This window comes from Pithys albifrons, chromosome 16 (assembly GCF_047495875.1).
Source record: "Pithys albifrons albifrons isolate INPA30051 chromosome 16, PitAlb_v1, whole genome shotgun sequence".
In the NCBI taxonomy this organism is placed as follows: Eukaryota; Metazoa; Chordata; class Aves; order Passeriformes; family Thamnophilidae; genus Pithys; species Pithys albifrons.
The window spans coordinates 14,211,486-14,226,749 of NC_092473.1; the positions used below are offsets into that span (position 1 = coordinate 14,211,486).

At 58.5% G+C, this 15,264-nt stretch overlaps 1 protein-coding gene across 9 annotated transcripts in view; it reads left to right on the top strand.

Moving 5' to 3' along the window:
• Window positions 1-5,802: 5,802 nt before the first annotated feature.
• MPRIP (myosin phosphatase Rho interacting protein) overlaps window positions 5,803-15,264 on the top strand; it is a 77,393-nt gene continuing 67,931 nt past the window's right edge. For 7 of the 9 annotated variants that reach the window (XM_071570804.1, XM_071570805.1, XM_071570811.1 and 4 more), the window contains exon 1: window positions 5,803-6,307. In XM_071570804.1, coding sequence (XP_071426905.1) covers window positions 6,188-6,307 — 120 coding nt within the window. In that variant the 5' untranslated portion in view covers window positions 5,803-6,187. The remainder of the gene's footprint in view (window positions 6,308-15,264) is intronic. The other 2 variants (XM_071570812.1, XM_071570813.1) reach the window with 1 other exon arrangement.

Here is a 15,264-nt window from a genome sequence, read left to right on the forward strand (position 1 = left end):
AGGCTCTGGCTGTCCTTGCAGCCCAAAAATCCTCCAGCTGGCCACTCCAGCCCTGCCTTCACCGGCCAGACCAGGGGCCAAGGGGGATCACAGCACCACGGAATGATTTGGATTGGAAGAGACTTTAAATCTCATCTCGTTCCACCCCCTTGCCATGGGGCAACACTATCCCAGGTTGCTCCAAGCTCCATCCAACCTGGCCTTGGACACTTCCATGTGGCTTCATGTGGGAATGCTGCCCCACAGTCCCAAACTGGCTCCTGCCTGATCCCCAGCACCCCCACCTGCACCGCTCCCAGTGCCTGGGGGGGTTCAAGTCCCCCCAAACATCCCACACTGCTCTATTCCTCCCTTCACACCTCATCCTGCCACCACCCCACAGGGCAGCAGTGGGGCATCATTCCAAGGGTGCTCAGCATCCACAGGTGTCTGGACACTGTGGCAGCCCCTGTGCTGAGGGTCTGCCCCTCACAGCCACTGTGCTGGAGTCAGAGGGTGAGCTCAGGCTCCAGAGGTGCCTCTGTGCATCATCACAGGGATGCTGTGAGAGCCTCCTTGCAAAAACTGGCACAGGTGAGGAAAGGGAAGTGTTACCAAAAACCAGGCTGTGCCCAGGGCTTGCTCCCCAAGCCCAGCTGGAGAGCAAGGACAGATGGACAGGAAAAGACCTGGCTTGGCTGAGGGCTGGCACAGAAACGAGGATAAACCCCTCTAAATGCGTAAGAAAGGGGCAGGGAAAGGAGGGTTCAGTGCCAGGGCTGTGTGCTGAGGTGTGAAGCGTGGGTGGAGGATAAGGAAGATGAGTCAAAGAACAGCCTTTGGTCAGAGCAGCTGATCAGATTACATGCAGTTTTAACCTGGTGGGAACAACTCCCTGTCCCCATCCCTGACGTCTCTGGGCTCTCTCAGGAGAGGCATTCCTGGCAGGACCCTCATGGGAAGGGAGTTGCAGCCTGCCCAGGAGCTCTGCTGTTAATTTTTAACACTAAAAACCCGGGGGAAATTCCAGAGGGCTGGAGGGCGGCCAGTGGGAGTCTAATATTTAAAAGGGATAAAAGGGCTGACCCTGGGAATTACAGACCAGGTAAGGCTGATCGCAGTCCCTGCACAAATTATGGGCTGGGTAATTGGGGATACTGTCAGCCAAAAATTAGAAGCTAAAAATATAATTAAGGTCGTTAGCTTGGTTTCATGGATGGCAGCTCCTGTCAAGTGAGTCGGCTTTGGTTTTTGGCATGACTCTGGGCTGGCTGATAAAGCTAATTGTGCTGCTGCATTATAATGGGTTTCTCCAAAGTATTTAATTTAGGGCCATGTGACATTTTCATTTGTAAAACTTGCATTATATGGAGTCAGCAGAGCAGACATCCCATGGTTGTGCTGGCAGCTCTGGGGCTGTGGCCAAGGGGGTGAGTGATGAGGGAGGCTGAGAGGACCCAATTTTGCATGGGGTGATGTTTTTAGCAGGGATGCTGAGGTGAGAGGGGATCACAGGGGGATCCCCTCTGCCCAGCCTGACAGACAGGGCTCAGCCAAAAGCTGGGGAGACACGTGTGGGAACAACAGATATGGATCTTCCCTGCTAAAGCACAGTGAGTTCTGGTGGCAGCAGCAGCCACAGGACTCAGTCACTGATAGCCCAACTGGGAGTGTAATTAATCAAATTTAGGATTTGAACTCACAGACATTTGGCATCTCTGGAGAACAGGAAAGCTCTGCTTGGTGGGACAGGATTTGCTGTGGCTTCTGGGCCAAGCTTAAGTCTCTGTGTGTGTGTGAAACCTGCTCTGGACCATCCTTGTGCTCTTTTCCAGCTCCATGGAAGCTGCATCCTCCTCTGTGAGAGGCATCAGCTGCAGTTGAGTGCTATGGATTTCCTCCAGTGGATAATTTGAGGAGAAATGGGACTGGATGGGACTTTGAGCAACCTGGTCTAGTGGAAGGTGTTCCTGCCGATGGCAGAGGGGTTGAAATGAGATGAGCTTTAAGGTCTTTTCCAACTTAAACCACTGTATGATTCTAGGAAAATTAGGCATAGGTAGGGCAGGGCACAAAGACAGTTCCCAGGGCAATTCCCAGGAGATTTCACCTCCATCCATGAGGGTGTTTTTCACCCCCTACAGATTTCTATCCTGTGGGTCTCACCCCTATAAGACAGTGTGGCTTGAGCACCATTCAAGCCTCCCTTGATCAGTAGTTCCTCTGACAGATGTTCTCCAGGCAAGGCTGTGCTGGGGGATCTGAACCCCCACACAACCAGGGGCTGCATCCAGCATCCCACACCTTGGAGCAGGGTAGGAGGAGGGAAGCCCTCAGAGGTGCCACTTGATCCCAGCCTGGTTCCAGAGGGAATCCCAGGACTTGCCAGCTTTAAACCATGACTCCTGCCCTCTCCCCTGGGCATCCATCTGTCTGGCTCCACTGTAATGACGGCGAGGTGGCGGCACAGAGGGATTAAATGACTTGCCCAAGGTCCTGTGGGGAGCGATGGACACTCAGGAGGATCACCTGGCTGTCCTGCTCCTGCTGTGGCAGTGCCTGGCCCTGCGGAAAAATGTGCTGCATCACAGCTTTGCCGGCAAAACACGGCACAGCCACGTGCACCACAGCCCCATCCCGGGGACATCTCTGTGAGCTGAGGCAATGGGTGGTTCTTGAGGGATCTCCACACCATGACAGGGAGTGGGTGCTGCTCTCGTCTCACTGGTGGGGTTTGATGGCACCAAACCTTTTCCCGGCGCTGGAGGGTTTTGCCGATGCCCTTCCCGGGTTGGGGCCGGCACAGCCGGAGCCGGTGACTAACACCTCCTGGTTTTCAGCTTGTTTACCTGGTGCTGGGGCTTTGGTTTGGATGGCTGACTCACCACGGCGCCTTCCTCCTCTGCCACTGCAGAGCCCTGACAAATACTTTCCATTTTCCCATTATTTTAATTGTCCTCATTTGAGCAAACTGCACTGCGCTGGCTCTGGGCTGTAGAGACCTGTCACACAGGGCAGGCCCAACCTGTGGTGGCAGCAGTGGGGGGATAATGGGGTGGGACACCCACCTCCATGGCACATATGGTGTTCCTTGGTGCCATGGCCATGCCAGGATGTGGGGCATGCAGGGAATGTCCCCACCAGCAGTGAGCTTCCAGCAGCCACCAAACGTGGCACACGGGCGGCCGGTGGCTGAATGCAGCCCGACAGGTTTGTGGAGAAGCCTGTCCCGTTCAGCTGGATTTTTGGAGAGGCTGGAGCCAGCCCCGGCACCAGCCGCTTCCCGCGAGGTGCTGCCGGCTCTGGCAGGGCCATGCGCGGCGCCTGGTCGTGGCCCCAAGCCATAGAGCAGCTCAGCCACGTCTCAGGGCAGGCACGGCCTGAGGAGGGGAGATGCCAGCCCTGTTCCCTGCTCCATGCCCTGTGCCATCACTGTGCCCTTGTTTGAGGGGATGGTGCCCCATGGCACTATGGAAAGAGCAGCCACTTCACTCCTGGAGGGACCCTCTAGTCTGTGGGGTCCATGCCCCAAGGAGGTTGGCACCATGAGGACAGAACATAGACATGTCCATGGAGCTGCAGAGGGGCTTTTTGATGGAAAAATAATGCTGGGCATCTGTAGGAACTGTGGGATGCAGGACACGCCACATCCTCAGCAAGGAAGGTGGCAGGGAATAATCTAACGTTGGGGATGGAAGGAGGGAGGGAGGAAAGAGGGATCAAGGAAGGACAAGAGCTGGTTGGGAAAATCATCCACCCTTCTCCAAAGAGCAGGATTTCTGCAGTCATGTGCCAGGTGAACCCTGGACCCACAGCAAGGGCAGGAGGGTCTGTAAATCCCAGAGGGGAAAATCCTCCCTCCCTGGGGAAGGGTTGTGCTGCTTTTATAACCTTAGGATCAAGGAAAAGGTGGGAATATCCACCCAAACTTGTGATGTGTGTGGGGCTGGTGGCCACCTTCAGCCTGGGAGCATCATGTGGGCTTGGGGCTGGGTGAGGATGCACTGGGATCACTGGTGTGGGAGCGGGTCAGCCCCACAGTCCCCTTGTCCCATCCCAATCCACGGCACATGGTGAGTGCCGCGAGTGGCCGTGGCAGGAGGGAGAGAGATGATTAAAGCTGCCTTTGATGGAGCAAAAATTAATAAACAAGCAGGCAATTGAGCTGGGCTCTGTTTACTGGGGATGACAGTGTGGAGCCGGCGTGGCGAGGCGCCGAGGCCGAGTCCCACATCAAACAGCGGGGCAGTGCCGGGTGTGAGGGGACCACGCCACCACCTCTTCTCCAACGGGTTTTTCCTGGTCCCAAAAATCCAGGAAGGTCCATGTGGCTGTTCCTTATGGCAGGGCCCCGTTCCATGCCAGAGGGGAATATTGGGGTGAGCAGGAGACACTGTGTGCCACAGCAGCATCGGGGTGTGGCAGGATGTGCCAGTCTCGGGTGCATTTTTGAGGTGCCACTTGGCACCTTTGCCTTGTTCCCCTGCTCCAGGGTCAGCATTGTCACCTCTCTCCTGCCCCAGTGTTGCTTCACAGGTGCTGAGATCCCTGCCCCGGCCCTCCTGTGCACACCTGGGGCTCCCCAGGACACAGCTGGGAGGCCAAACCTGTGGCCTCACACCGGGTCCTTATCACCTGGTCAGGTGTATTTACCTGCCGGTCTCCACCGGATAAAACTCACTGGACAAACAGGAGCTCCCGACTGGCCCCGGGGTGGTGGCACAGCAGGGACGTGGCTGAGGTGGGACGCGCAACCCTGTCCCTGCTTTGTCCCCAGTGCTGCGGGTCACAGAGATGCTCAAGGAACCCGAGGCCATATTGCCCCCACCAAATCTGTGTGTCCAAGGAGTGATGACCCCCCGTGTGCCCACCTGTGCCAGGGCTGGGCTGTGCCCGTGGTTGGGATCATGGTCAATGGTTTGCCACCTCAGGGTGTCCCACTGCTGGGGGGGCCTGGGCTGTGCATGGGGGGGTCACTGCACTGTATGGGGGGCTGTGGACACCAGGGCACAGAGTGGGGGGCAACAGGCAACTCCTCCTACAGGGGCTGAGCTTGGCTAAGCCAAGTTGAACAAAGCCTGGCTGGGCTGAGCTGAGCTGAGCTGAGCCCTGCTGAGCTAGACTAGGCCAATCCATGCTGAGTTGTGCCAAGCCATGCCATGTCACGCTAAGCTGAGCTGAACAAGCCACGCTGAGCCATGCTGAAGGGAGCTGAGCTGGGCTGAGTACAGCCAAGTCAAGCCAAGCCGAGCTGTGCTAGGCTGAGCCGAGCTGAGATGATCTGTGTTAGGCTGAGCCAAGTCTGCCTGAACTGACTTAGGCTGAAGGTAGCCAAGCTGGTCCAAGCACAGCCAAGCTGAGCCAAGACAAGTTGAGTTTTGGTGGGGTGAGCTCAGCCAGTCTGTGCCAGACTGAGCTGGGCCATGCTGAGCCAATCTGCACCTGGCTAAGCCTAAAGTAGCTAGGCCTAGCCCAGCCAAGTGGAGCCCAGCAGATCCAGGCCAAGCTCGGCCAAGCCGAGCCGAGCCGAGCCCAGCAAAGCCCAGCCGATCCAGGCCGGGCCGAGCAAAGCCGAGGCAAGCCGAGCCCACCAAAGCCCAGACCATTCAGGCCGGGCCCAGCTAAGCCGAGGCAAACCGAGCCCAGCAAAGCCGAGCCGATCCAGGCCGGGCCCAGCCGAGCCCGCCCCCGGTTTCACCGCCCCGCCCACCCCTCTCCTCGTTCGCCATTGGCCAGAGCGGCCTTTTGTTATCTCGGGCACGCTCTCCCATTGGCGGGTGGGCCTGTCCGTCACCCCGGGGCCCCGCCCCTGTCCCTCCCGGCTCGGCGGCGCTGCAAACTTCGCGGGCGGCGCAGTCGGGAGCGGCTCCCGCAGCGCCCGCACAGCCCCGCAGGGACCCCCGCCCGCCCCGCCGCGACCCCCGCGCCGCCCCTCCGCGTCCCTCCCGGCCCCACAGACCGCGCCGCCCCATCCGCGCCTCTCCGCGCCGCCCGGGCCATGCGCGCCCGCTGAGCCGCAGCGGAGGCGGCCGCCTTTGGTGGTTCTTCTCGCCGTGCCGCGCTCGCCGGGGTGTGCCCGTGCCGGTGCCCGGTCGGTGCCCGTGTCGGTGCCCGGTCGGTGCAGTGACGCCCCCCGCGGGCGCGGGGCGGCGATGGGCGCGCGCTCCGCGGGGCGCTGAGCGGGCGCTGAGCGGGCGCGGGCCGCGCCATGGCCGCCAAGGACAACCCCTGCAGGAAGTTCCAGGCCAACATCTTCAACAAGAGCAAGTGCCAGAACTGCTTCAAGCCCCGAGAGTCCCACCTGCTAAACGATGAGGACCTCAACCAGGTGGGATCTCGCCCCCCCAACTCCCTCTGTTTCCCCCCACCCCACCCCGAAATGCGCCCCCAGCGCGCCCCATGGGTAACCTGGTGTCCCCTTGGTGGCTTGGGGTCCCCTTGGTAGCTTGGGGGGGGTCGGGTCCCATGCGTGTCTCCATGGATAGCTCGGGATTCTGTGGGTAGTACAAGGTCCCATGGATGTTCTGGGATCCCACGGATAGCACAGGGTCCCGTGGGTGCCTGCTGGTCCCGTGGTTAGCGCAGGATCCCGGGGGGTTCTATGGGATTCCTGCTGGTCACATAGATATATAGGGTCCCGTGGGTGCCTGCTGCTCTCATGGGTGCTGTGGGCTGTCGGAGTTGCTGCAGGGTCTCCATGGGATGCCTGCTGACCCCGGGGACAGCACAGGGACCCACAGGTATCCATGGATCCCAAGGGGTGTTCAGGAACCCCATGAGTGCTCTCTGGTGCCATGGGGTATCCAGTGATCCCATGGGATGCCTGCTGACCCTATGGATAGCACAGGGACCCACAGGTAGCTCGATATTCCACGGAGTGTTCAGGAGACCCATGGATGCACTCTGGTTCCACAAAGTGTTGAGAAGCCCCATGGGGTGCCTGCTGACCCCACGGATAGCACAGGGACCCACAGGTATCCACGGACCTCTGGGGTGTTCAGAAGCTCCATGGGTGTGCTCTGGTCCCATAAAGTGTCAAGAAGCCCCATGGGGTGCCTGCTGACCCCGTGGGTGGTGTGGGGTCCTACAGGGTGCCCACTGACCCCAGAGAGTGCCCATTGACCCCGCAGATAGCCCAGGGACCCACAGGTATTTATGAAATCCATAGGATGTCCAGGACCCCTGTGCATGCTGTCCAGTCCCATAGGGTGTCCAGCAATCCCCTGGGATGCCTGCTGACCCCACAGATTCCCAGGTGTCCAGTGGGACACCCACAGTGCCCGCTGTTCCCTCAGACCATGGCACACCCCGGTGCCACCTCCCCTGGGGCCTCACCCCCTGAGGCCATTTGGGGCCCATCACCGGCAGCACTTGGGGGGATCCCCTCCCCTCCTGGGGTGCACGGCAGCAGGTGGGGAGTGTCCTGTGGGCTCCATCAGACAGTCCCCCAAAGTCCTGGGAAAAACTCTGCTGCAAACAAAACATTCCCTCTGTGCCGGATATGAACACCCTGCCCTACAGCCCCCATTGCTTTCCCAGGGACATGGAAAGGGGACCCCAGTCCTTCCCGGAGAGAGCCCAGCGCTGGGGGGCTGAGGCCTTCCTCTCCCTCCTCTCCCTCCTCTCCCTCCTCTCCCTCCTCTCCCTCCTCTCCCTCCTCTCCCTCCTCTCCCTCCTCTCCCTCCTCTCCCTCCTCTCCCTCCTCTCCCTCCTCTCCCTCCTCTCCCTCCTCTCCCTCCTCTCCCTCCTCTCCCTCCTCTCCCTCCTCTCCCTCCTCTCCCTCCTCTCCCTCCTCTCCCTCCTCTCCCTCCTCTCCCTCCTCTCCTCTCCCTCCTCTCCCTCCCAGGCCTGACACAGGCCCAAGACTCCCGCGCCCATGGCAGGGGGCACGGGGGGTGTTTTGGGGCACGGGGGCCCATCGGTGGTGTCGGGGTAGGGGGAGTAGGGCCGCCCTCCCTCCTCCCGCACCTTTCTGGGCCAGGGCTGCCATCCCCGCTCCCGATCCTATTATGGCAATGAGATCAGACATATTGCTGCGCTCGCTGGGGGGGCGGCGGAGGGGGGGGGGCATCGTGAAATCTGAGGGCTAATATGGAAAAAATGTAACTGGAAAAAATGCCGTGGTGTGTGCGGGAAGGGGCGGGCGGTGGGAGCGTCGCGGCCGTGCCCAGACAAAGGAGCCGTCCCGGAGGGGGCTCGGGAAGAGACCCCTGCTCCCGGCCGGCCGTTCCCGCTTCCCCGCTGGAGACTGCGCTGCCTCCTGGTGCAATGTTGTTAATTTTTTTCTTGGGGGGCGCAAAGCATTGCACACCCCCGCAGTGTGCCTGCTTGCCCTGCCATGGGGGGCCTCCCCCCTCCTTGGGGACCCAGGGCCATGTTTTGAGCAGCGCCTTGCTGGCTTTGTCCCCGGGGATGGTGGGTGGCCCTGGGGGGCTGCGCCCACGTCCGGCTCTCGTGGGGTCGGGGTCAGCGCCGTGGCCGGATCCGGGCCCCGCACGGGGGCTCTGGTTGGGAAAACGGCGCAATCCCGCTCGGCTTCTCTCTCGCAGCTGAGCTGGAGTAATCCCGCTTCCCAGAGAAGATGGTGGCTGTGGTGGCGTGTGATGCTCTCGCCTCACCCTCCCGCCCTGCTGCGCAGCCCCCCGTGCTGAGGAGCCCCCGCCGTGGCCCCCCAGCTCCTCCCCAGCACCCTGTCCTCCTCCCCTCCGAATCTGAGGTGCTGCAGCAGAGGGCCTGGCTGGATATGGGGGTGTGCTCACTCCGAAGCACACCCAGGAATAACGGTTCATTTAACAGCTCTGAATGTTTCTTCCTTCTTAATTCATTCTTTTAAGCTTTGCTTGGGTCGGGAGGGTCCCACACCGCAGCGTGGGGGCTCCATGCTGAGTGCATCCCGCGGACAGGGACAGTGTTGGTGATTACCTATATAGTCAGGCTAGAAAAGTCTTTGAGAGTCATCTGACCTTTGTACTTGGCTTGCAGGAAAGGTGAAGGTACTTCACACTTACGCACTCGTGTCTCTTTTGGATTTTTATTAGATAAAAATACCTGTGTGGGTGTTTGGAGCTGCCCCCATTCCTTTCCGGGTGCTCCGAGGTGCTGGAGCCGCTGGGGCAGAGACCTGGAGTGTGTTTGCAAAGAGTCACAAATATTTAGTGGTAGTAGTGGATTTCCGTCGTACTCGGGAACCGGCTTAGGAATGGGGCTGGGAGGGGGGAAATCCAGCCCCAAACATCAGGATTAATGAGCTGGAGCTCTCTAATAATAATCAGACTTAGCGCTTCCAACTTCAAAGGGCTGTGCGGACGCTAAGTCCCTAATCCCGGGAGAGCTGCGTTCACGAGTTGTTTTTGTGCGTGGCTGCGCTGCCGAACGGGGGTCGTTGTGATTTGAGGCAGCTACATGTGGTCCCACCACCCATTAGAGATGTGACTGTGTCCCCCCCAGGGCTGCAAGTGGGAGATGACGTTGCCTTGACCCCCCCCTCCCCCCTTAATCCCTGTTTGACCTTCTGGGGTGCATAGGAAAAACTGGGTCAGTTATCACGTCTGTTCTCCCTCTGGAAAATCTGTTGCTGTGGGTCGTGGATGATCAGAGCCCTGTGATCCTGTGCAGTGGCAGAATCTGAGCCCTGGTCCCTGGCAGATATGGTGCTGTTGGTTGCTCTGTCCTGGCTGTGCCACCCACCCTTTGCCAGATCATCTTATGCTGTTCCTTTCCCAGCAAGGCAGAAATTCCCTTTCCGTGGGAATTCCCTCTTTCCTGGCAAGACGTGCCTGTGCTGGTATCACACGGTCCACTGTAACCACCTGTGAACCTCGTGTGGAAGATCAACTTTCCAGAGCCTGCCCTGGGAAGATGAATGGTTCCCAGGGACCCCTTTCCATCTGCAGGAGAAAGCCAGCCTGTCCCTCTTCCCAAACAGCCATCCAGGGCTCTAAGGGGCTGTGGGGGTGTCACTGTGAGATCCCTGCTCTCCACACCAGCTGCAACAGGCTGATCCATGCCTGCACACACATGCCTTTGGTCTGTAAGATGAAGCCCCCACAACATGGGACAGGCTGGGAATTAACCTCAAAATTCTGCCTGGCCTGAATTGGAAGAAGAGCAGAGTGTAAAGCAGTTACTTTTAATTTTCTCCATGCGTGTGCTCTCTCGGGGCATGGGGACTGGCACAGATAAAGGAATTCGAGGACATTTTTCCAGCTACCAATGTTTTTTTTTTGTTTGGGTTTTCTTTTTTTTCCTTTTTTGTTTGAGATCATGGCATGGATGCCCAGAGGACCACCCAGTTAGAAAATGGAGCTCACGGACTTTTCCCACTGCCTCCTCCCGTGACACCCCTGCCCAGCAGCAGCGGGTGGTTATTTCCATCTCTTCTCCATTGGACATTATCACTTTCCTACTGTTTTGGATGCTGAGCAGCTGGTGGCCAGGAGCCCTGAGGCTGGAGTGTGTCAGCAATGGGTCACAGGCTTGGCTTTGCTCTGGGACATTGCATTGATGGAGCTTGGATGCCCTGGGCCTGAGGTCTTATCCTGGCTCCATGCTTTGTCCAAAGGGTGACAGGGTGAGGGATCATGTCCCGGCCACGCTTTTCCCTCCGCCCCTGTTCCCTGGGGGTGAAAAAGCCCTCACTTTCCTGGAAAGCAGCCCCCATGCTTGCATTCCCTACTCCCTGCTGCTTGTATCACGCTGCAAAAATTTGCCTCTGCTTGACTAATTATTAGGATCAAACAGGAGGAGATTCTCTGCAAATGTCAAACTCCCCTCTGTTGGTGGCTGCGGAGGGCAGGGACTTGGGGGACACAGCTGGGGGACTGGAGTGGGCAGGATCATGATGGCTGTTACCCATGTGGAGCATCCCACCCCTGGAGAGTGATAGGAGGGCAGCAGGAGCTCGGGATGGGTGTCATGTGGGGTGCTGGGGTCAGTTTGGGGTGCACTTGGCCCTGTGTGTGGCCCAAGGGAAGGGAGGTGGTGGCGCCTTTGGGTGCTGGAGAACCATCCCCTTCGCAGACTTAGGTGCTGTTGGGTTTTTGCACGGCGCCGCGCCTTATCTGCGCTGGCACCCGGCAGAGTGATAAATCCCCTCTCCAGCACTCTGGAGAGATGTTACGGCTTCTCCCAGGCGCTGAGAGGAAGGCCAGTGCTGGGAAGTGGTTAGATATGGCAGGCACACGGGCTTCAGGGCTGCTTCAGGAGGAGCTGAAATTGCAAAGTCCGTTCTGTCCCACTTCATTTTGCTGCTGCTTGACATTGCTCGTGCATGCCACAGTTGGGCTCATCCAGCTCCTCCTCTGACTGCCCAAGCCGGTGGCAGTGCTCAGACCGAGCACAGTCCTGGGCCCAGAGCTGAGGTGTTTGCAGAAGGAGGCTGGCTGTTCGCATGGAGCGTGAATTCAACCTTTCCCCTTCCTGTTCCTCCGGTTGGTCAGTCAGTCCTGCTGCCCATGCAACAAACTGCCCAGGCAGCTCCATCCCTTTGGGTTTGCCAGTGGCTGGGTTGGCACTCCTGATGTGCCAGGAGGGCTGTGCTGTGCATAGTGCCCAACAGCTGCCCCATGGCAGCACCACCTGGTGTTCCTCATTCTCAAGGTCCAGTCTGGTTTGGCCTCATCCCTGCACGTGGAGCTGTGTTGGTGGTAAAAGCCTGGCCTGGGATTTGCAGCTCCAGCAGCAACTGGCTTATGCCTGTGCTGGTGCACGTGTTTTAGCAGGAGGTGGATGGAGAGGGGACTGTACCCATGCATTCAGGGTGGGCCCCCAGAGATGCCCACATCTTGTTCTGGATGAAGCACCAGTTTGGGCTGAACCCAGGGGCAGTAAGTGACCACTTGCATGTGGAGCTGGGGATTGAGAGGGCTTTTGCTCCGGGAGTCGTTGTGGACGCTCACTGGCAGCACCGCAGCCTGTGCACTGGGGTTGGGCCCTGCTCCTCTATGTCGCCAGGTTACAGATAGCAGAGGAGAAAGGCTGTAGGGGCAGGGAAAGAGGATGTAAGTGGCTTAACCACCGAGGCTGGGCTACATCCCGGCCCTTGGGATTGCAGCTGGAGCGCAGGTCTGCACAGCGGTGTTTGTGGAGCCTCCTGCCAGCCGGGGTCACGGGTCTCCAGTGGTCCATATGGCATCCCACTGGGAGCATGCAGAAAGTTAAGCAATGCCTGCCTCTCAGTTCCTAGAAGCTGTGCTGTGGGCAGGAAAGCTTGCTTGGGTATTGCTTCCCATTCCCTCCCTGAACACCATGTCACCTTCCCCATTCCTGCCGGGTGATGGCTGCTCCGACTCACCCATCAGCGATGTTCTCTTGGCTCCAAGGTGTACAAAACCCAGAGCAGAGCTGAAAACGCCCAGATTTCCTATTCTGAGGTTGCAACACCAAAGTTTGTAGTGACTTTCCCCTTGAGCTGTGCCGGGAATGGGTCCCTCGCTCTCGGTAGCCGTGAATGGATCAGGAGTCAATGCACAGGGGACAGTGACCTCACTGTCACCACTCTGGGGCTGTGCTCTCTGTGGGTCTGGCAGAGAGCTGTGATTCTGTTGCGCTGCCCTAGATGTGGGGAGCAGTAGGCACTGCTGTCAGAGAGGCTCCTTTGGTGAATATCAGGGCTGAGCCCATAAAGGTGGTGGGCCATGTTCCACCGTGGGTTCACCCACAGCCTGGTCTAGGTTGGGGACATTGTTTTCTCTGGGGGCTGCTGGAAGCCCTGGCACTGCTCCCCTGGTGCGCAGGGCTCTCTGCTCTCAGTGCTGCAGGCAGAGCCTAAAGCTCTGCTGCAACAATCCATTTTTCTTCCCCTTCCCGCTCAGTTGCCAAGCCTGAACAAAACAAGCCCTGCCTCCACCCGAGACAGGCTGATTACGTCTGCCGGCAGCCTAAACAGATTATCCCTCCCGCCACGCGCTTGGAGCCGGGAGTCTCTCCCAGCAATGGATTCAGACTTCCCTTGGAGCAGGTTGGGGTGGGTGGGGACTGGCTGTGGGGGCATCCCAGCCCACCCACATGTCCAGTACCCCAGTATTTATGTGGGTGCTCAGTGTTTATATCAGGCACCTGAGAGGGGAAGTGGATGCTGGTACAGCTCTCCTGTTCCACCTTGTGCAATGAGCTCCTGTGGGCACCCAACATGCTGTGGCTGTGCTCGGTGCTGCTGAGCATCCTGCTTGGCTGGCTGGTCTGCACAGGGAAGGATAGGTGAAAGTACCACCAAAAACAGCAGGTGTGAAAGCTTGTCCAGCAGACAGCTCGTTGCTGTCACAGCCCACCTCCAGCCCCATGACCTGGCACTCCATGGGCTGCCACACTCCTGTGACCTGTCCTGCCCTCTGTAAGTGGGTGCCCTGCAGCCCTGGGGGTGTGCAGGGGTTCCTGTATCCCCCTGGGCTTTGGGAAGTGCTGCATGGCTCTGCATGTCCTTCAAGCTCAGTTCTCCAGCTGCTGGCAATCGTGTTCCCAGTGCTGGTGGAGCTGGTTGGGGTGGTTTGTCCGTGCCTGGGCAGCCTCAGCGCAGCAGCCTGACAGCTTTGTGTAAACCCAGCTGGGGCTGCTTCCTTCTCCGCTTCCTCCCACCCGCCGTGCTGCTGGCGCTGGGCTGGAGGCACATCCTCCCCCTGGGTACACCTGTGGGCCAAGGGGATGGATGCAGTGGCTGGGATGGTGACCTGAGAGGCAGGTGAGAGGCTGTGGGTGCTCCACAGCCCAGCTCCCGTGACGGATCAAAGGTGGGACAGGCTACCTGGACACTCCTAGAGGTGTGACAGGAAGCGGAGCAGTGACGTGGAGGTGTTTCTGCCTGAGTCAGGGGTGGGATGGAACTGGGCGCTGTGGGGCTCCAACCTGGCCGCGCCTCCCACACAGTGGTGGGGCGAGTGTCACGCCACCCCACCCCAGCTGTGGATCCATCACAGTGCCAGCTGCCACCCTCCACTCTGCTTTCCATGGCATTTTGTGGCTCGCTCTTCGGCCAGGTACCTTCTGGATAAAAGCCAAGCCACCCATCCAGTGCTCAGACACCCCATGTGGCTGCTCCTTGTGAAGGAACTACCTGGAGCTGCCCTTCAGATATCCCTGCAGCTTGGCAGATGGGGCTTTGCAGGGTCAAAGGTCCCCTGGGAACCCTGGGGTTTACTCTAACACCATCCCTTAACGTGAGGTTGGACATACCTGCTTGAAAGAGGGAATTTTTTGCTCTGAGCTCTTGCTCAGTGCTGGGTGTTGCATTTTCCTCCTCTTGCTGAGCTCTCCAGAGGAAGCCAAGCTGGTGTGAAGCATCGTGTGACTCCAGCTCCATCCTGGTGCTGTAACACCCCCCCAGACCTGCCCTCCCACACTGGGTTTATTTTAAACCTCACTGCAGCACAGCCATTCCAACGCAGGTGTGATGAGTTTATTTTAGACACTTCATGTTCTAATTCATATCCCTTTTATTTAGGCTTATACCTCTCTGGGCATTTGCTTGGTTTTAGCAGGAGCTTGTTTTGGTTTGGCTTTAAAAAGCGCTGCTGTGTGTTCATCTGTTGATGGGTGGATCCAGGCTGCCCACGCTGCCTGGCTCTAGTTCATACGTTTCAGCTATTTCAGTTTCAATATCTGAAATTGGATTCTTCTGCCAAAGTAAGTGTAGCCCACTGGTGGTTTTTTATGACATTGGTACAAAAATGACAGTGCTCTATGTTAAGGGTGTGTATTTCAGGTGCTCAGTGCTTTATATATAGGCAGCTGAGCCAAAATTGGGAGTGGTTGAGGGCAAAATGATGTCTGCTGAGGGGTGTGAGCCGGGCTGAGGTAGGGCAGGGCTTTATGCCTGTGAGTCTGCTTGGTGCTGGTGACATTCTCTGTTTTGGGTTCATGGTTACTTCATCCCTGGTGTGGCACTGGGACCTGCCTGCTGCCTGTCACATGGGGGGCTGTGTGGGGCTGGATGCTGTGGGGTGCAGTGGGGTGCTCAGAGTGGTGTAGGATAGTCCTGTGGGAGGGCTGCAGTGCTGTGGCTTTTGTCAGGGAGAGGTTTTTCTCGTGGGGCTTGGCTGGGTTGAGCACTTGTCTGTGCCCAGGGGCAGTGCTGGAGCACAGAGGAAAGTGTTGGGGAGTGGAGGAGGGCTGGGCCCTGCAAGCGGCTTGGCTGCCTGTGGCATCACCAGGGTGCCACCTTGGCATGGTGGTGCCAAGTGTTGGGGACACTGTGTCCTGCCATCACTGCCAAGTGCCAAGTGTTGGGGACACTGTGTCCTGCTATCGCTGCCGTCCTCTTGTTCCTGGGTAGTGGAGGCCACTTGAAAGATC